The following is a 21388-nucleotide window of genomic DNA, read 5'->3' on the forward strand; positions in this document are numbered from 1 at the left end:
TAGCCAGATGGAGGCGGCAGGAAGAGAGTGGGGTCACGAGGGCGGGGCGTGAGCGAGGCCTGCAGATCCGGCTGACAGCCTCTCTTCTTGGTTTTGTCGCCGCTGGTTCGCCGGAGAGCCGGGTAGGTGTACTGCGTACGGTGGCCGCGAGGGGCAAAACTTCTAGGCTGTGTCTTGGCGGGGCCGCTTGAGAAACGAATGGGCGTTTGCGGCCGGTGTCCCAGGAGTTGGACTACAACTCCCATCGGCCCCAGCCTATGAGCTTGATAAGCACCACTGCCTCTTGGTTTCTTTATCCTGGTATTTCTCAACTTCAAGAAGCCAACTCCTTCCCACTCCCAGAATTCCCTAGCCTGGCCGGGGAATTCTGGGAGTTGAAGTTTACTCATCTTAAAATTGCCCAAGTTGAAGCACAATGGACCTTTAGAACAATGGATACAGTGTAAATTTTAGAGGAGCATCCAAAAACAATAAAAGAGGCAGGTATTTGTCGAGATTATATCTGCCGAATATAACTCCGCATTGGCAACTGGAAGGGCATCCGGCCAGTAAACACTCAGCTCCATTCCGTTGCCCAGACTCCGCCCTGCCAAGGATTATGGGATCCTTAAATGATGATGATGATGATGATCAAAAAGCAATAAAAATGAGAACAAACCAGGGTCTAAAATGAATTCTGATTTGCCACCCAAGAAGAACCTGTTTCATGGTGGTTTTAATATTTCTTTGAATTGTTTTGTATTGTTTTACCTATTGGTATGCCACCCAGAATCATATATATGAAATTGACAGGTTTATTTATTTATATAAATTTAATAGCCGCTATATATAGCTGCCCATCTTACGTATGTGGCTCTGGGTAGAATACCAAAACAATGATAATAACAGCAGCGTAACACAACCAAAAATGCAAAACAATTTAAAAACAAGTAAAACATAAAGGTAAATAAGACTGTGGGAGCAGGGACTAGCATTCTATACACACAGCATAGCCATCTAGGGAACCCCCAATTTCGCTACAATCCTGTTGAAAGAACCAGGTTTTGAGTGATTTCCTAAACGCCCATTTATATTTGCTTTTATACAGCTGCCAGTCACACATACAATGGTGAAAAAGAAAGTAAACCCTCTTTGACTTCTGTGGTTTTATGTATCAGGATATGGTAAAAAAATCATCTGGTCCTCTGTAATTCTTAAAAGGAGGTAAATGCAACCTCAGATGAGCAACACATGACATGTGTTACTTATTTTGCAAAAAAAAGCCAACTATTGTGATTAAGTGTGCAAATGCACCCCTTCCCACCACTGCCTGAGAGCATAGGTCTGATTTCAATCCAAGGAACATTCTATGAAAGAAGGAGAGCAAGATCCCTTATGCAGTTGATAGAAGGCTAAGCACACCTTAGGATTTTCTGACATTATAATAAATGCATTGGATGCTGAATAACAGTACTATTGTCTTGTCTGGATAAATTTCAGCCCCGCGGTCATTGGTGCCCTGATGCCTCACATCCAGTAGATTGGTGAAATTAAAGAATTCAAGGAACTTTTTGGGGCTTCTGAGGGCAGAATGTCGGAACTGAGCGACGAAGCCAGTGAGGCAGAGCTCTTGAATTGCAGCCTAACCATGTGGCACGGAGAGGGTCAGGCAGCCAGCCGACAAGAATTAGACATACCTCTGGATCTCCATACAGCAGCTTCCATAGGCCAGTATGAGGTGGTGAAGGACAGTATTGAACGGTAAGTAGGGTGGAATGTAGTCTGGATTCCCAGGAGGGAAGAGGCTGCATTCCAAAGGAGCAAGAGGCAACTTAGTGTAGAGAGTTGCTGTGAGAGAAAGAGAGTGAAGATACTCCTCCCTAATAGTTCCCAGAGTATATGCTTGATGTGGGTGGTAGCTTGCTTTAGTTTGGCAAGATTCAATCTATAGGTGAGAAACAATAAAGTAAACTACTTGGAAGCATCATTACTTGTCTGTCTTGGTTTTTTGGAGCCTGACAGTAAGAGAATATCTAACAGGAACTTCCTACTGTCAGTAATTTTATGAAAGTCAATAATAGGGATGGGTTTTTTTTAACATTTCAAAATGTTTCACGTCCAATCTAAAATGGGAGACTCTGCTGCTACTTCATTTGCCCGCATGGCCTCATTTTGATAATTCAGGATAGCCAGTTTGGTATAGTGGTTAAGGTATCAGGCTAGAAACTGGGAGAGAGTGAATTCTAGTCCCGCCTTGGGCACGAAAGCCGGTTGGGTGATTTTGAACCGGTCACTGTTTCAGCCCAATTCAGCTCACAGGGTTGTTGTAGGGAAAGAATATTAAACACGTTTGCCACCTTGAGTTTGTTTTTGTTTTTTTTAAATAATAAAGGCAGGATATTAGTAAATAAAATACTGTAATTCTGTGCTATATATAAATTAGTGGCAGCCCAAGCATGCCTTCAAGAAAACCAGAGGAAATGTTGAGAGCGGCATACAGTACCTTACAAACGTAAGAAGAGCATTTCCAGGCCCACCTTGCCCCAGAGTTTGTTTTCCTGACAACTGATCCTGTGTCAAAATGAAGCCGGTGAGCACAGTTGGCCCCTTTCTCTCCTCTTCTGCAGCAAGCCATCCTAGGAAGTTTGCTCCCAGTAGGCAGAACAAAGGCAGTGAGGTTAAAAGGATTTTGAAAACACTCATTTTTAGGCCAGAGAGAAACGGTTTCAAGTTTCTGAGCTGAACAGCAATGGCTTGCAATCTGCCACCTCTGGGGGAAAACTCACATGCTGTGTACCTTCCAGAGGGGAGAAGGACTTGGATCAGAAGAACCGCGGTGGCTGGACGCCGCTGATGTATGCCTCCTATATTGGTTACGACACCGTTGTGCGCATGCTGCTACAAGCCGGAGCCAACGTGAACATGTCCACCCCAGAAGGACAGACCCCGCTGATGTTGGCCGCCAGCTGTGGGAACGAATGTGCCGCTGCCTTTTTGCTTCAGGTGGGGTGAGCTTTAGAACGACTGTCAAAATATTAAATCGGTCACACTGTTTAAATAGGGCAAGGGCCACTTCTGGTTAGCTTTTCATTTTGATACAGCCAGCCCAGTTTTAAGATTCAAGATCAAATGCATTGCACACCAGAATAACTAGGCCCAAGGACCGTTTTTTCCCTGCATGCCATCGCTCTGCTAAATAATTAACCGTGTTTTCCCCAAAATAAGACCCTGTCTTAATATTTGTTCCCCACAAAAAAAAGGAACCAGGTTTTATTTTCGGGGGATGTTATCCACTGACTAACATAACCTACATCTGTCCAAGTAGTAGGTTAGCTCCACTCCCCCATCTCCACCCTACCTTAATTTTTACCCATCCACTCTGGAGTGGGTGTGGGGGGTCTTAATTGGGGCTTATTTTGGGGGTAGGGTGCTCGTGTAAAAAATCAAAATAGGACTTACTTTCAGGGTAGGTTGTACTTTTGGGGAAACAGGGTAATTCCCACAAGACTGTCAAACTATTTACTTAGACCGTATTACTCTTCTTCCCATCCTTTCTATTAACTATCTCCTACTTATAACGACAACCTTGTTGCTTTTATCTTTATGATTATATTGTTTTATTTAGTTTCCTAGTATGGTTTGGATTGCTTATTTAGTATCCTATGACTATCACTAAGTGTTGTATCTTGTAATTCTTGACGAATATATTTTATTTTTTCTTTATGTACACCAAGAGCATTTGCACCAAAGACAAATTCCTTGTATGTCCAATCACACTTGGCCAATCAAGAATTCTGTTCTGTTCTATTCTCTGAAAACATCATGAAGGCACCTTGAATGAGGTACCTACTTTTCAGGGAGGTGAACCTGTTATAATGTTTTATTTCTCTGAAGCAAGGTGCTGAGTTGGAGATGAAAGACACCCATGGTTGGACTGCCCTCTTTCATTGCACCAGCGCTGGCCATCAGCAGATGGTGAAGTTCTTACTGGACAGTGGAGCCAACGCCAATTGCAGGTGGGAGAAAACGACTAACTATAACACAAGTCATCCTCAACTTACCGTTGTGTTCCGCCGGCAGCCTGTGGAGGTGATAGCAGAGCCAGACAGTGCGGAGGAACATGGGCCAGTCTGGGAGTCTGGGGAGGACTCGGATGGGGGTCCTGTATCTGATACAGAGGGGAGAGGGCAATCAGTGATCTAGGCAATGGTGTTAACCCTCTGGAGCACTGTCCTATCTGCCACTCTGCAATTGGCACAGGTGCACTAAGTTAAAAAAGGCATAGATCTAATAATAAAGAGATTTAGTCCCCTAACTAGTGGCCCAGAAAGATTTAGTAAGCTGGGAATGTGCCTCCCTTTTTTCATGGAGGCCATTAAAGAGAATACTATGAAGAAGAGTACCTTCTCATGGTTGCCAGCTCCTTAGCTAAGTTACTGTTAAGTCACCCAGTCGGGCTGATTGATTCTATAGAAGTTATTCTGGGAGCCGTGTGAAATTAAGAGCAGAACCCAGATCATTAAATAAACATGGAATACCTTGAAATGTGAGGCCATCTGAAATTAATCTGTGTTTGGCTCAGTGGCTAAGACGCTGGGCTTGTCGATCAGAAAGATTGGCGGTTCGAATCCCTAGCGCTGTGTAATGGAGGGAGCTCCCGTCACTTGTCCCAGCTTCTGTCAACCTAGTAGTTTGAAAGCATGTAAAAAATGCAAGTAGAAAAATAGGAACCCCTTTGGTGGGAAGAGAACAGTGTTCCATGAACCTTCAGCATTTAGTCATGCCAGCCACATGACCACGGAGACGTCTTTGGACAGCGCTGGCTCTTTTTCGGCTTTGAAACAGAGATGAGCACCGCCCCCTAGAGCCAGAAATGACTAGCACGGACGTGCGAAGGGAAACCTTTAGCTATTACCTTTACTGTCTCTCTTCCTTCTATGCATTTGTAACCAGTGTGGCTTTGCCTCATTGTTAATCACCCCAGTTTTGACTTGAGCCTTCCATACATTTTGATTCTCTCTTATGCCAGGGAACCCTTTTGTGGATACTCCCCTCTGATGGAAGCAGCGGCTTCTGGTCATGAGATCATCGTCCAGTATCTTCTCAACCATGTGAGTGACTGTTGATTTGCAGGAAAATCAAAAAGCACCATGCCTGCCATCCAGCCTGCATTAAACAGTGGTGTATATATCATGCTCAGCCATAACGTGCTTTTCTGTACTGGGACGAGCACGGCGTATGAGTAAAGCTGATATAACTTTAGGTTAATTTTCATGAGCTTTTCAGCATTAATCCCCCTGCTGATTGCTATTGGCCCACAAAAGTTTTTCATTAGGAGCAGCCCAGTTACAAATGTTTCTGGTTGCTACGTATTCATTTTTTGCTGGTGCTGTCTCCCTACAGGGTGTGAAAGTGGACGTACGAGACAGCACGGGGGCCACGGCCCGGACCTTGGCCATGAAATATGGACACATGAAGATTGTGGGCCTGATAGACTTGCATACTGCTCCCGTGCCCAAAGTCTTACGCCGAGGCACAGGTGAGTCGAAAGGCTATAACGTCTTGGGAAAAGGATCCGATTGAAAGACGAAGCCCAGGTGAACGCAGTCGATGGAAATCTACCCTTTGAGCTAGGCCCAGTCAGGAAACGGATTCAAGGATGACTAGAAGTCTAATCAAAGCTTTCATTAAAGCTAATTACGGTAGTTAATGGACTAGGCAGCTTTATAAGAGATCGGAAACAGTTTGTGGGCTTTCTGCGCACAAGTATAACAACAGATGGTTGACAGGGATTTGAAGATTAGTGTAATGTAAAATTCAACCTGCTGACTGCTATTTCTTCTATCTGTCTACCTACCTACCTACCTACCTATCTATGGAGAGAGGGAGGGAGAGTGGATCTGTTATATTTAGTGCATAGAAAGTCCACAAACAGTTTCCAGCCTCTCTCTCTATTTTCAAAAGGGGAGGAGAATTTACTGCTTTTTGTTTAGCATCCAGCCAGGGTGGATCCTACATATTGATCACTTTTACCTCTTTTTCTTGCGCACAATTCCCCCGCTCCCCCGCCCTTTTTGTTGTTGTTGTTAGGATTGAATGCATGCTTTTCTTTTGTTTCATTTTCTTTTGTTTTACTCTTTTGTATTTTCACTTTTATGATAAAATAATAAATAATTATTATTTTTTTTATTAAAAAAAAACCACGACTGCTTGCCCTTTTGGACCTTCAAGGGAAGTACGAAGATCTGAGCTCCTCCGATGAGTCTTACTGTGTTCCCCCAAGACAAAGGCCTGCCCGTAAATCCAGGGGACCCAGTATTCACGAAGGGCCTCATGCTCTGGCCAAGATCACAGCTGTCAGAACTGGTGGGAACACTCGGTTGCATCATGGTGAGTTCGGGTTTTACCTCCTCTGCTTTAGAGTCTGCCTAGAAGGCTGCCACCAATACAATCCCTTACAGCCATGGTGGCGCAGTGGTTAGAACGCAGTATTGCAGGCTATTTCTGCTCACTGCTAGGAGTTTGGGCCTGATTGGCTCAAGGTTGACTCAGCCTTTTACCCTTCCGAGGTTGGCTAAACTTTCAAGACTTCCCCAAAAAATATAGTAAGGAAAATACATACTTAGTTATTAGTATGTTAACTGCTGCTAGAATTGCATTTGCGCAAAATTGGAAGAGTGAAGAGATACCTACAGAGGAGAATGTGATTAGGAAAATACTAGAAAGTGTGGAAATGAATAGATTAACAATGGCAATTAAGGAGAAAGAGCAAGCCGAATATTACAATGGTGTGGGATTTATTCTATCAATGGTTATTAAATAATAAAAATAGATGTCAGAAATGGGGACACAAAATAAAGATTAGATGTTAAAAGAAGATGATCTGTTAAAAGAGGCAAGTGAATTGCCAGCGTTCCAGCAAATCTCCACTCCAACAAATAACTCCGGGACAGACATCTTCTCAAAAGTTTATTTTGGATAGTAACTGGCACAACTGGGGAATCCCGAATTTGAAAGTTCCAGGCTTCCTTGCAATAAGTAAAAACTACAAAATCCATCCCCTGCACCCATCGTTGCATCACATGGCCCAATCGCCATCCGCCCCAGCTTAAGAATTCCCCTCGCTTATGCGCAAAATAATATGACCTTGAATTAGGAAAAGAATTGTTATGTCTAACTACGTACACTCCAAGAAATTCCCCCCTCCCACTTTCCCAGGCTCAAAATTTGTGGGAGCATCTGATCTCCATATGACTTCCAAAGCTGACATTAATATGATGACTAGCGTGTTGAATATCACCACGTTCATATTGCATAATCAATAGGTGGATATTCTGATGTTAAATATTGTGGAATTTAATATGTCATGAAGGATGTTGTGACTTTGATTATTGTTTAACAAAGATGTTTTATATCCAGACCACACACTGTTCAGCTGAAGATGGAATGGTTGTATTAAAAATTAAAAAAAATATTATTGAAAAAAAAGACTTCCCGTTCCTTTGTTCACCTCCCTTTCCTTTTACCGCCCCTTCCTTTTACACACAGAGCAGATCCCGCCAGAAGGTTATGTCACCTTTAAAGACGATGGAAGCGGCTTGGAGGGTGGTGGCCTTCGATACCGAGATGTCATCTCTCCCATCAATGACCGTGACGTGGAAAGCAGCAGCAGCCGAGGTACCTGACCTTTGCTTTGGCCTGGATAGGCTGATCCAGGGAGACAGGGCTTCTTTTTAAAAATACAGGCTGTTTTGTTACAGTGACATTTATTTTGCTCCGGAATAAATAATCTAAAGATGAATTAGGCTTCTTCGCTTTCTGCTCTCTGCCAAACTAAGGGGCTTGGGTATGTTGCTACTGGCAGATGTTAGAATAGGGTTATAAGATTTTTGTGTTCTCTGAGCTGAAGGAAAATAATCATTTCTCTGCTCCTAGAATTGGACTGTGATCTGTTCAATCTACAACATCTATCTATCTATCTATCTATCTATCTATCTATCTATCTATCTATCTATCTTCCTCCTCCTCCTCCTCCTCCTCCTCCTCCTCCTCCTCCTCCTCCTCCTCCTTCTCTCTCTCTCTCTCTCTCTCTCAAAATAACTCAAAATGATGAACATACATAATGCACCTTGCTCTTCCTATTTTCCCCACAACAACAGCATTGTGAGGTCAGTTGGGCTGAGAGAGAGGGACTGGCCCAAAGTCACCCAGCCGGTTTTCATGCCTAAGGCAGGTCTAGAACTCACTATCACCTGGTAATTGGCCCAAAGTCACCCAGCTGGCTTTCATGCCTAAGATGGGGCTAGAACTCTATGTCTCCTGGTTTCTAGGCCAGCACCTTAAACACTAGACCAAACTAGTTCAGTTTTCTTTTTGATCTTAGGGCTGACTTTGACCTGATAGCTTAGATAATCTAATTTTTTGACATTTCTTTTGCTTCTCTTATTCACTGTTTTGTAATATATCGCCTGTCGAAAAGCTGGAGAAGTTGGAAAATTATCAGCTTGTATCTCTAGTAAAAGCTGTAACCTGTTAATGTATTTTGAAATTAATACAAAGCACTTTGAAAAAAAGGGAAGAGATGTCTGCAGGCCAAACTCAGAACAATTTGCACCTGGGGAATACATCAAAAGGCACCAGGATGCCAACATCCACGATTTTTCGGAATACTGGGGTGTAGTTCGCAGTGAAAGATACAATACTGACCTAAAATTGAGAGATTTCCCCTTGTGTTGTCAGTCAGCATCTGAATATATAATGGTGGCCGCTCCATTGGGTCTGAAGTTGCCTCTTGTATCCCTTCTCACCATTTCAGAAGAGAACTCCTTCTTCACAAATGACGTGGGCGTCATCCGAACCAGCAGCAGCAGCGAAGGCCTGGCCAGAAATGTGGGACTCAGCAGCGAGGGCTCCTTAGAGAGCAATGAGGTAGAGAACTTGCGACACCTGAGCGGTCTTATGTGGTCTTGGGAGCTAAGCAGAATTGGGCCTCGGGTGAAGGGGCACCCCCCCACCGAAGAAAACAGCACTAGATTGAGGCGGCCATTTTTATCTTAGTTGCCAAGGAAACGGCAGGTGTCTCCACGTAGTCACTGGGAATTCAACTTGACCTAAAGGTGTCTTAAGTAGAAAACAAATACATCTTCTTGGTGCGGAAGAGAAGAGCCATGGTGGTGCAGTGGTTAGAATGCAGTACTGCAGGCTAACTCACTGCCCATTGCCAGGAGTTCGATCCTGACTGGCTCAGGGTTGACTCAGCCTTTCCACCCTTCCAAGGTTGGTAAAATGAGGACCCAGATTGTTGGGGCCAAGAGGCTGAACTCTGTAAACCACTTACTACAGAGAGGGATGTAAGGCACTGTGAAGCAGTACATAAGTCTAAGTGCTATTGCTAACACTTGGAACAAACCTTGGTTCTCTTCGTCCAACCCCACCCCCAGTATTGTATTTTTTAAGCTGGAGACCCTGGATCACTCCAAATAAATGGCTGTCCAGTCTCTTCTTAAAAGCCTCCAGTGTTGGAGCACCCACAGTTTCTGAATTATTTCCACTGATTCATTGTTCTGGGAATTTCTCCTCAGTTCTAGGTTGGTCCTCTCTTTCATTGGTTTCCATCTGTTACTTCTTCTGTGATCCTCAGGTGCTTTAGAGCAAAGCTGGCCAGGGAATTCTGGGAGTTGACGTCCTCCAGGCTTAAAGCTGTCAAAGTTGGAGACCCCTGCTTTAGAGAATAGGCTGACCCCTCTCTTCTTTGTGACAGCCCCTCAAATATCGGAACGCTGCTATCATGTCACCTCTGGCCCTAGAAAGCTTTAAAGTACACCGAGACTGGAACTGCTCCTTGAAAAGAAATCTAATTCTTTTTCTACTTGTGATAATAACATAAAAGTGACAATGTGTGGAGCTTCTGGAGTTGTTAACCATTGACCTTTGGTACTGGAGGAAGTCCTGTCATCTTAATCTAACCTGGCTTTTGAAGAAGTCTGCTTTCGCTGGATTTATCCCCTGTTTTCCTTTCTCAATGTGTGCAGGATTCTGACTCGGCAGCCAAATCCTCCAGCCGAAAACACGCCAAGGGGTCCATGAAGGTCAAGAATCGCTATGGCAACAGTGACACTCACTGGCCTTGGAAAACCAAGGCCTCCGCTCAACAACACAGCCCCTCTAATAATGAGACCTCCTCCTGTGCTGGACCACAGGTAAGTCTTAGCAAATACAGGAAAGAAGAACCATTTTGGATTTTGGGGTCTTCTTTATTCGTAGTTGGGTATCGTAGGAGAATTTGGAGAACCTGCCAGAGCAATTCTCCATGTCAAGGTATACCTAGAACAGTGTTTCTCAACCTTGGCATCTTTAAGGGGTGGGACTTCAGCTCCCAGAATTCCCCAACTATCATACTGACTGGGGAATTCTGGGAGTTGAGTATTGTAAGAGACTCTTGAGAACTTTCCCAAATAATTATCCATTCAAGATATACCCTGGCAGTCTTAAGGTATATAGACTTCAACTCCCAGAGTTCTCCTGCTGGCTAGGGGATTCTGAGAGTTGAAGTCCACAAGTTGCCAAGATGGAGAAATACTGACTTAAAGTAATTAAGGGGAGTCTATTTTTCTCATACTTCCTCCCTGCCCTGAACTGAGGATTCGGTCCTGTAGCCGTTCTCCTCCCTCCCACATATCCCCATTGTCTACTTGACATTCCATTCACAAAACACACCATTCTACAAAAGTTCAGTCCCCAAGGGCCAGCCAGAGACAAAGGGAACTCATCCTATGGAGTGGCTAGCCTTGTTGCTGGTCAGCTCCGTCTGTGGTTGCTGCTCCTGCGATCCAGGTGTGCAGATGTGGCTGCCAAATCCAGTTTTTTGCTAGCCAGCCTGCGGTTTCCTGAAAGCAGCTGCCTCCATTCTTCTCACAGTATAAGCAGCTGTCTCCATTCTTCTCACTGTATCCCTGTAGAGTAAAATACCCTGAACAAGAGTAGGACCTAAAGCTTGCTCAGAGAATATTGCCTATTGGAGTAGGAGCTTGGAGTTACTTCCACAATATCCTGACTTCCTCAGCTGGAGGGTGGTCCCACTTTAGGTGGTGGTGTTGACTTCGTGCAGAAGCTGTTAGGAGCAATGATGACGTTTTTGTCAATAGAGTTGGAGCAGTGCAAGTCCTTTTCACTTGAGTTTTAACCTAACATCCTGACAATCTTTCTTTTTCGTAAAGCTTTTTTATTTTATTTTTAAACATACATCAATCACCAAATGATACATTGTATCATTTGATACAAAAGTAATATTAATACAATGAGAATTACTATATTAATCAGACTGACGTGGTGTAATGTAGCTGTATCAGCGCACAATCCTTCATTTTTCAATTGCTCAATATTTGCTACATCCTTCTAATAATAACATTATTTTTTAGCATACCTCATAATGTCCTTTTCCAAACTCTGATCTTAATCTCTAATATTCACTTTGAATGTGTTATGTAAAAATATGTATGACAATATTCCCCCCCGTATTTCTAATTTTTAGTACAGCCAGTCTTTTTTTTTTTTTTTAGGAAAAACCCTTCCTATCCATCATCTCTTATTCTCTTGGAAGTTTCACTTCTTCTCTTTTTGACTTGCCTGCCATACTCCTCCCTTGCGTCCTTATCTACATCTTTCATATTCAACCCAACCATTATTTCCATCCCCACTATTTTTTGCTGCCAGTCCACCCATAGGTCTGCCAAATCCTCTGTCTTTTTTTTTTTTTTCAAAAAAAAAATCTTTCAATTGACTCAATTCCATTTTTCTACCTCCTAATATATATTCTCCCAACTTTATTTCACCCAACTTTATAATCTCCTCCTTTTTCCCTATTGTTCTATTTGTTGTGTGGTCTGTTTGATCTCATCCTCTAAGCTTGCAGTTCCTGACAATCTCTTCTGCTTGCTTCTCCTGGGCTGTAGGATCTGGCCACCTTCCTAGACCAGATTGGCTGCCTGAAGTACTTGCAAATCTTTGAGGAGCAAGATATCGACCTCCGCATCTTCCTGACCTTAACGGAGAGCGACCTAAAAGAGATCGGCATCACGTAAGTGGATTTCTATGTTGAGGATTGGACCCAGAACCACGCAGCTTTCCTACCAGATAGCCTGTCCCTCAGTGCTTCACATCTTCTGTTTTGGCCCTGTATGTTCCTTATCAATAGTGAATCTGGTTGCATGCATTAAACAATAAATAAATATGGGTAGCGTATTTGATGTCACTATACGCCGCAACCTTCTGGACACACTTTGGTGCCAAGTGGGTCATGGTGGCGCAGTGGTTAGAGTGCAGTACTGCAGGCTATTCTGCTGTCTGCCTGCTATAAATCCTTAGTAAAACCACACCTAGAGTACTGCATCCTGTTTTGGTCACCGGAGAAGACCTGGTTGCAGAGAAGAGCAACCAGGATGATTAGGAGACTGGAGACTAAAACATACGATGAACGGTTTCAGGAACTGGGCATGGCTAGACTAGTGAAGAGAAGGACCAGGGGAGACAGGAGAGCAGTCCACCAATATTTGAGGGGCTGCCACAGAGAGGAGGGGATCAACCTGTTTTCCAAAGCACCCGAAGGCCAGACTAGGAATAATGGATGGAAACTGAACAAGGAGAGATTCAACCTGGAAATAAGGAGAAACTTTCTGACAATGAGAACAATCAACCAATGGAGCAGCGGTTGCCCTCGGAAGTTGTGGGAGTGTCATCACTTGAGGCTTTCAAGAAGTGATACGACTACTATTTGTCAGAAATGGTGTAGGGTCTCCTGCTTAGGCGGGGGGGTGGCGGGTTGAACTAGATAACCTACAAGGTCCCTTCCAACTCTGATTATCTGTATCAGTTCGAATTTCACCAGGTTCATGGTTGACTCAGCCTTCCATCCTTCTGAGGATTGATAAAATGAGGAGCTGTAAACCGCTTAGAGGGCTCTAAAGCACTATAAAGTGGTATATAAGTCTTAAGCGCTATGGCTATTGTGGGAGAACAGATAGGTCCACCCAACAAGAGGCTGCTTTGTTGCACCTGCAAACATCTCTGGTGGAAGCTCTCCTTCTGATTCCTGATTCCTTTCTCCCCGTAGGCTCTTTGGACCAAAGAGAAAGATGACGTCCGCCATTGCCCGATGGCACAGCAGTGCCCGGCCACTGAGCGACGCCCTGGAACTAGCCTACGCCGACCGCCTGGAAGCCGAAATGCAAGAATTGGCCATCCAGCTTCACAAGGTGAAGCACCCAACTCTTCTAGAGCATTCGGAAGGAGTTGATGCTCTGTTGCACCCCAGTTGTGATGCGTACATGTTGGTTGGGTGCCTCCTTGGTTTAAGTCACTGAAGTACGGAGGGAGTGAGGTTGGAATACTGGTCCTTTAGTTCTTTTTCTCTAGAGAAAAAAAGGAAATCCAGATGGGAGTGGATTTGGTGTACCCTATGACCATCATTAAGTGTTGTACGTTATGATTCTTGATTCTTAACGAATGTACCTTTTCTTTATGTACACTGAGAGTATTTACATGAAGACAAATTCCTTGTGTGTCCAATCACACTTGGCCAATAAAGTATTCTATTCTATTCTATTCTATTCTATTCTATTCTATTCTATTCTATTCTTATTGTACCCTATGACTATCATTAAGTGTTGTACCTGATGATTCTTGACTCTTGATGAATGTATCTTTTCCTTTATGTACACTGAGCATTTGCAGCAAGACAAATTCCTTGTGTGTCCAGTCACACTTGGCCAATAAAGAATTCTATTCTATTCTATTCTATTCTATTCTATTCTATTCTATTCTATTCTATTCTATTCTATTCTATTCTATTCTATTCTATTCCATTCCATTCCATTCCATTCCATTCCATTCCATTCCATTCCATTCTAGTGTTAAGAGTTACAGCTTTGTCAGATTTTGATTGACATAGAACATCATCAAGAGTTGGAAGGGACCTGCTCTGGTTGGACACAAAACACTGGACTCTGGTCTTTCTTTTTTTTTTTTCCCTCTCTTTCCTTGCAGAGATGTGAGGAGGTCAAAGGGCTGACAGGACAGGTGAGCCAAGAGCAGGAGCTCCGAGCGGTGGTCGAGGGCTGCCTCATGGAGCAGGACGTGGCCTGGAGCAACGCCCAGGCTCAGCTCCAAGAAGTCCAGGGCATCACCAGAAGTGCTGGGGTCCTCCTGGAGCAGATACGGTGAGCGAGCCTTCAAGGGGACGCCATTTACGCCCCTTGAGATCCCTTCCTTTATCTTCCAAGCACCGGTGCCCACAGAGTCGTGGCAAGAATGAGAAAGGCAGAACGCTCTGGCGGCTTTTCTTAAAGAGGGGCCCACTTGGGACGTTGCCTGAGAAGCAAGCAATGTATAGCAGGGGGGCGGCCTTCAAACTTGGCAGCTTTTAAAGACTTGTAGACTTCAACTCCCAGAATCCCTCAGAGGCCATTCTGGCAGTTGGAGTCCACAGGTCTGAAAAGTTGCCAAGTTTGGAGACTCCTCCTGTATAGAAAACACGGACTGTGGCAGGAGTCTGCAACCTTAAACACTCAAAGAGCCATTTGGCCCCTTTTTTCCACAGCTCTGGTGGCTTTTCTTAAAGACGTTGGGACGTTGCCTGAGAAGACAATTTTTAAGTGAATTGCGCCTGATTTTGCAACCTTTGCTGTGGCTATTAAGCCAATCGCTACAGTTGTTAAGTGAATCATGCCGTTATTAAGCACATCCATCTTCCCCCCATTGACTTTACTTGTCGGAAGCTGGCCGGGAAGCCACGAACGATGTTCACATAATCCCAGGATTCTGCCATTTTTGTAAATACGTGTTGGTTGCCAATTTTGATCACATGACTGTGATGGTCATAAATGTGAGGACCAATCCTAAGTCCCTTTTTCCAGTGCCCTTGTAATATCAAACAGTTGCTAAGTGAATGGTTGTAAGTCCAGGACTACATGTAATCCTTCTGTGAATAATCCTGTTTCTTCTGCTTCTCTGCCTCTGTGTGTGATTTTTTTTTTTTCATAGAAACCTTTTTAATGTTGTTCTGGTTTCTCTTTAAGGGCCTGTCAGGTAGAGCTGGCTTCCCGGATCAACCAGGAACAGGCAGGCAGCCAGGAATTGGAGATCAGAGCACAGCTAGGAGCCAGTAAGTGGGATGTGCAGTTCATGACCAAGAGGCTGTCTTCACCCTCTTTCTCTCACACTTAATATCTGGGCTAAGTTGCCTCTTACTTCTGCGGAATCGATCACTTCCCTCTTGAGAATGCACTTCCTGCCTACATTCTTTCACATCCTTTGAAATTTGGAAATTTGAATTCTTTATTGTCATTGTACGAATATACATGGTATACATGTACAACAAAATTCACGTAATGCCCAGAGACCAGACTCAACTACGCATACACACATGACAATCCCCAAACACATACGCCACCTACCAAATTCCCTGCCCCCTAAAACACGCAAGCATCCACACAACAGACCAAAGTAATACTGTCCAACAGCTCACTGATGGTGGTCCTTAAGTTCATTGTTAAGTGCAATTATAGCTCTGGGATAAAAACTGTTCAGAAAACGTGTGGTCCGAGTTTTAATGGTTCCGTATCTTCTGCCAGAAGGCAACAGTTTCACAAAGATTGTGAGCAGGATGGGAAGAGTCTCTGAGAATGTTGCGCGACTTCCTTAAACAGCGAGATGTGAAGATGTGGTCCAGGGCTGGTAGCTGGAGCTTGATGATATCCTGGGCAGTTTTAATGATTCTCTGTAGAGCTTTAATGTCTGCTACAGAGCTGCTCCCAGACCATGCAAGAACGCCATATGTCAGGACACTCTCAGTGGTGCTGCGGTAATAGGACAGAAGTAGATGCTGAAATAGGCTTATCTTCCTGAGCATTCTCAGGAAGTACAGCCTCTTCTGTGCCTTCTTCACAAGCATGTTAACATTCATATTCCATGAAGGGTCCTCCAAGATATAAGTGCCAGAAATTTAAAACTACTAGAAATTAAAAAAAAAATCATGGAACCAGCTGTCCTTTTTTTCCTATTCATCCTTGGTGACGTGGTGGCACAGTATTGCAGGCTAATTCTGCTGAGTGTCAACTATAATTCAGTTCTCACTGACTCAGCCTTCCATCCTTCCGGGGTGGGTAAAACGAGGACCCAGGTGGTTGGAGGGCAATAGGCTGGCTTTGTAAACTGCTTAGAGAGAGCTGCAAAGAGAAGCGGTATATAAGACTAGGTGCTAGTGCTGTCCTAATATTTTCCTAGGGCAAACCAGCTGAATTGTTTTTGTTTCCCTCTTAAAAATAAAACCATGGCTCTGCTTTGACTGAAATTGGGGAAGGGGCTTCTTTCAATGTCCATCTCATCTTGAGAACAACGCTGTCTTGAACGAATGCTGCTGATTTCTTTCCTGATCTTAGGCCCCGAAGGATGGTCGCCTACCTTGAAGGCCCTTAGCCTGCCTGAGCTGTCCGTTCTTCTGGAGGAATGTGTGGGGGAAATGGGTAAGGTTAATACAGACTGTTGAGCACTTGTCTTCTTCTTGATCCGATCAACATGACCGCAGCAGCATGACATACCCAATGCTTGCTATCAAAGGGGAATAGATGTAGCAAAAGAGCAGGCAGAGCTAGGGGGACAGAGCTAAATATGTCATCAGCTTAGAATCCTTACATTGCCACAAACAATTCCAGCTCAGTCCTGCTTGAATTCTGTTAATCCTTATCTGGCCCTGGTTCAGATTTGAACTTTAGTTGACTAGTGTCATGTCGTTGTTGGAGTCTGATTCTTAGGGGGAGATTAAATAGTTGACAATGAGTAGGAGTGTGACTCCAGTGGCTGTGGAAGACACGGAGGAAGGGCACAGTCCAGCTGGGCAATCAGAGGAAGACCCAGGGCCACCCCCTCTTCATCTTACGGCACGCAGGGAGGAATGGATAAAGGAGCAACATGGCTTACGAGAGAGAAAAGGGCCCTGATCCCTTTCATTGGTTGCAGCTGGGAGAACAGAATATAAGAAGGGCATTTGCATACAGCAGTTGCTGGAAGCAAAGCGTGCATTATCTTTGTCGAGAATTATCTGGGTTTTGGTGTCCTCCCAACTGTGTGTGTGTCTTATCTTTTGCATGTCTGCAATTTATTATCCAGGCCTGTTGTGTTAATTACTTCAGCGTGGTTTGTGTTGGGGTTTTTTATTTCTACTTTATCTGTACTTTGGTTTCGGACTGCATTTCTTCCCTTTGTAGAAGAGTTTGATCTCCAGCCGAGGATAATTGGACATTGGGGGGCAAGTTGGAGTTATTAAAGGGAATTTATTCTACTTTTGTGACTTGGTTATTTTTGTGTCACACCTCGGGTCATCACAACTAGATTCTTATATATAGGCTTGAGCAATAAACCTTTCCAAATCCCCACTTAACGTACAGTGCTGATCCTTTGCACCTGACAATAATGGAATAAAGGACAATTTCCCTGAGCTAGCTTGCTTGCCTGTCATAGTGGAGGTTTTCCCAACCCTTGTGACAACTGAGCTGTTCTCTCTCTCTCTCTCTCTAGGAGAAACTCTCTGTTCTGTCAACCGTCGTCTCGAGAGGCTACATCGTCCAGAGAAGAGCAAGGCTGTCCGCAAACAGCCCTAGCAGTAGAGGAAGGTAAGTGAGGAGCAAATAGTCCCCAAGACTGAGAGGTGAGGTTGGCATGTAAAAACTTGGTGCTCTTGAAGGCCAAGAGAATGCCTGGGGGACAGTTGGTCGACCATACTGGGAAGCAAGAAGCTGGACCACTTCCCAGACGCTACAGGTAGTCCTTGACTTACGACCACCATTGAGTCCAAAGTTTCTGTTGTTATGTGACGCATTTGTGAGCTTTGCCCCCAAGTGAATCACTGCAGTTGATAAGTTAGTATTACCCGGTGGTTAAGTGACTCTGTCTTCCCCATTGACTTGTCAGAAGGTCATAAAAGGAGGATTACATGACCTAGGGACACAGCCACGGTCATAAATATGAACCGAGCACCTGAATTTTGACCATGAGGATGCTGCAGAGGTCGTAACTCTGAAAAAAAAAGGGTCATAATTGTGTCAGAGTTTTCAAATGCAATAAAACCCCCAGGGGGTTCTTCCCTTCTGTTTAGGTAAGGCAATGTCTCTGAGACAAAAAAAGTCATGAGTTGTCTAGTTCTTAGATTAACTTTCTGTACGTTGGGTTTCTGCATCACACCAAGCCATCTGCGGCTTATTTGTGGTTCAGCCCTCCCAATGCATGAATCCCCGTTTATGCCTTGGGAAACTTCAGCCTCCATGTGATGTGAGGTGTGCCCAGCTCCAAAGGCTGCTCAGCCTTGTCAAGGTGTCCGCCCCAAATAGCAGGGCTTGTTTGCTCCTTTCCAGGGGTGGGATGCAAATATTTTTACTACCGGTTCTGTGGGCGTGGCTAGGTGGCCTTGGCCAAGTGACTGGGTGGGAATGGCTTTTTTTGCAGCACACACACACACACACACACACACACACACACACTGTTTTTTTTGCCTCCTGGGCCTCAGGGAAGCCTCTGGGTGAAACAGTAAAACCGCGAGGGGGATCCTGGCACAGCTGATCATCGGGAGGAAAAAGAAAAGTAATTCAGGATTGGTTGAATGGTAGCATTTTTTTTACTACCGGTTCAGTTGAACCAGGATGATCTGGTAGAATACTGTTAGGAATCTGTCCACCAATTAGTTGGGTTGGCAATATATAAACCAACAATGTATGTTTGTACAGACAAAATCAATGTATTGATTTATACTGTATTCCGATTGGTTGATTATATTGCAAGTTACCATAAGAGGGAGCTAGAGATCATAGCTTGTTTTCTCTGACAATTAGTCTCTCTGATATTCTATCTATCTGACATTCTATTGCTGTCTAAGATTCTCTGTTGTATTTATGCTGCGCTTATACTTAGATATTTTTGTTTACTGTAAATGACGAAGGCAACCGGTAAGAATACTTTGTAATTGGATATTCTTTGGACTGTAAACGTATATGACCTGGACCGTTTTTTGGACTGTGCTGTTTCTTAAAGTAAACTTTAACTCAATTCAGTGTATCTGTGTGTGGCTGAATAATTATTCATAACTACTCTCATAAAAGTTTCCCTGTGCATATCCTTGTTAACTCAAGGGTTATTCTGTGCATATCATAACAAATACCACCACTGCTCCTGTCCCTAAAATTGGCTGAAGCTATGCCTTGTGTTGCAGACATGCTGACGTTGGGTGACCCTTCCACCCTGAAGCTGTGTTTGCCTGAAAGAGTGAAGAGAGTGCAAGTGACGGATCGGCTGCATGGGCCACCTCCAGCGAGGGCCTCGGAATACGCGGCTGCCATCGGTGGTGAAGGAGGGCAGATACGCTGGATGGCACGCCTGCTGTGCTGAAGGAGGAATGCGGGTCTGATTCTGCAAAGCCAGAAGAACAGTGAGCACAGAAGCTGTCTGAAGCTTGGAAGTGCCAAGCAAGCAAGTTCACATGTGCCTTGTTGTGGAAGATGTGCTTGCTGTCTCTTAATAAGCAAGCAAGCCTTGTAGGTATCAATATCTAAGGTTCTTCTTCCTTCGTCTCTGGGTCCACAACAGGAAACGTCATGGCAATAAAACTTTCAGCGTAAGGACTTCATCCTCTTTTGACCTAGAGGCCGGAAGAGTTTGCAATTCTCCCCTCTCTCAGTTTTATCCTTTCTTTTCTCCTCCAATCAAATGTGATGTGTTTTTTTAAAGAAAAAAATGTGGAAATGCTCTTTTTTTCCCCCCCCGCAGGCACAAAATTGCCTTTTGGGGTCCTTTTAACACACCAATTGAGATGATAGTCTCACACTTGACAATATGAGGTGGCTCCCGTTAGCAAAACTGGAGTTATAAAATCTTCAGGCAGAACAAAGGACTCTGGGATTAGTTCTGAAGAGCCAGAGATAACATCCCGGTCAGAAAGAGTAGCATAAACCTGGTGTATGTAAGGCAGAAATGTCAGAGTTGATTTCCTTGAGGGCTGCATCGGGGTTGTGTTTGATCTCGGAGGGCTGGGTGAGCGTGGCCAGGATGGGTGGGCGTGGGCCTCGTGGGGAGGGGGAACCTGTGGTTGCGTGAGTATTTGCGTGAGTATTTCTAAGGCTTGAGGGACCACTCCAGGGTTTATGGCTGCTAACTCATAGTTAAAGGGAGTTGGGTGTTATAATGTATTACGTATTATTTTCCAGCGCACATCATAAAACCCACTCCTCAGAAACAGAACAATATTTTAAAGAATGTACTTCGATCTTTCATTGTTATAGTCCGTTTTCTGTTCAGATCATATACTGTACAACTTTTGTCTTTTATATTAAAGAGTGTGATTTTTTTTTTTTAATTCCATCTGGCAAGGCGAGATAGACCTTTATGAAACAGAAACCAATTTAAACCTCGGGCATGGCTGTATGACTTCCATCTGGAGAAGGAACTCAAAGGGTGACATGATTTTATATGCTTCCTTTTCCTTGCCCACCTGGTGTCTTCTGGAGGTTTCAAAATGACCTCGGAGCCAAGGTAGATGGTAATCATGATGTACGACATCAGGTTGGAGAAAGTGGGAGGCAAGAGTTTCTAGCTAGGATATGGTTTGGGTTTTTTTCCCTGTTACGCCAGCTACTCTTAAATGTGCAGGGACTGTTTCGTAAAGAGGGTGATTCAGTCGTAAAACGCTCAAATACAGACTGACGCGGTACAGCTCAGGTAAATGTTTATACCTGAGCCTTTTTTGCTTATGAAAACCAGACCTCTGGCTATTTATAGCGACGTAGAATAAAAATTGCAATCTATTTTTGATATACTGAAGTAGATGCTTTTTTTTTTCAAATAAAACAGTGGTATTGTAAAGACCAAAACGTGTGATTGAAAACAGTCATCCTGTCTCGTGGCCTCCAGCTCTGTAAACCACGCTTAAAGGGAAATTGGTCCTCTCTTTGAGAACATCTGGAAGGGGCCATATGCAGAAACTCCGCTGGCCTATCCTCACAGTGCATTGGAAGGTATTTATCGGAACGAACGAACCAGCTGAAAGAACAGGAGTTGTAAATTAATCAATCGACAGGACACCATTGCGTGGTCACTTGAGCATTGAGCGCTATCTTACAAAATGAAATTCAATGGTGAAAAAAATAAGGTTCTCCATTTAGGCAAGAGAAATCAACTGCAAGGTGCAGTATATGTGGCACCTCATTCCATAGTAGTAACTGTGAGAGGGATCTTGGAGTCCTGGTAGACAACCATTTAAATATGAGCCAGCCGTGTGCAGCAGCTGCCAAAAAAGCCAACACAGTTCTAGGCTGCATAAACGGAGGGATAGAATCAAGATCACGTGAAGTGTTAGTACTACTTTATAATGCCT

At 44.0% G+C, this 21388-nt stretch overlaps 1 protein-coding gene across 2 annotated transcripts; it reads left to right on the forward strand.

The window, feature by feature from the left end:
* The first annotated feature begins 27 nt into the window (after positions 1-27).
* On the forward strand, positions 28-20830 carry ANKS3 (ankyrin repeat and sterile alpha motif domain containing 3). 2 transcript variants are annotated; one of them, XM_026704161.2, is made up of 17 exons: positions 28-122; positions 1480-1740; positions 2784-2982; positions 3874-3995; positions 5009-5090; positions 5383-5518; positions 6211-6369; positions 7528-7656; positions 8795-8907; positions 10011-10178; positions 11931-12055; positions 13088-13229; positions 14020-14192; positions 15051-15136; positions 16413-16496; positions 17548-17642; positions 19232-20830. In XM_026704161.2, exons 2-16 carry the CDS (start codon positions 1571-1573, stop codon positions 17628-17630), a joined length of 1971 nt encoding a protein of 656 aa, XP_026559946.1. In that variant the 5' UTR covers positions 28-122; positions 1480-1570; the 3' UTR covers positions 17631-17642; positions 19232-20830. The 2 variants fall into 2 exon arrangements, with proteins under 2 accessions (XP_026559946.1, XP_026559947.1); XM_026704162.2 differs by having other exon boundaries at positions 45-122; positions 3878-3995.
* Positions 20831-21388: the final 558 nt, after the last annotated feature.

The sequence above is a fragment of the Pseudonaja textilis genome, chromosome 14 (genome assembly GCF_049901715.1).
Source record: "Pseudonaja textilis isolate UNSWEBS1 chromosome 14, rPseTex1.2, whole genome shotgun sequence".
Classification (NCBI taxonomy): Eukaryota; Metazoa; Chordata; class Lepidosauria; order Squamata; family Elapidae; genus Pseudonaja; species Pseudonaja textilis.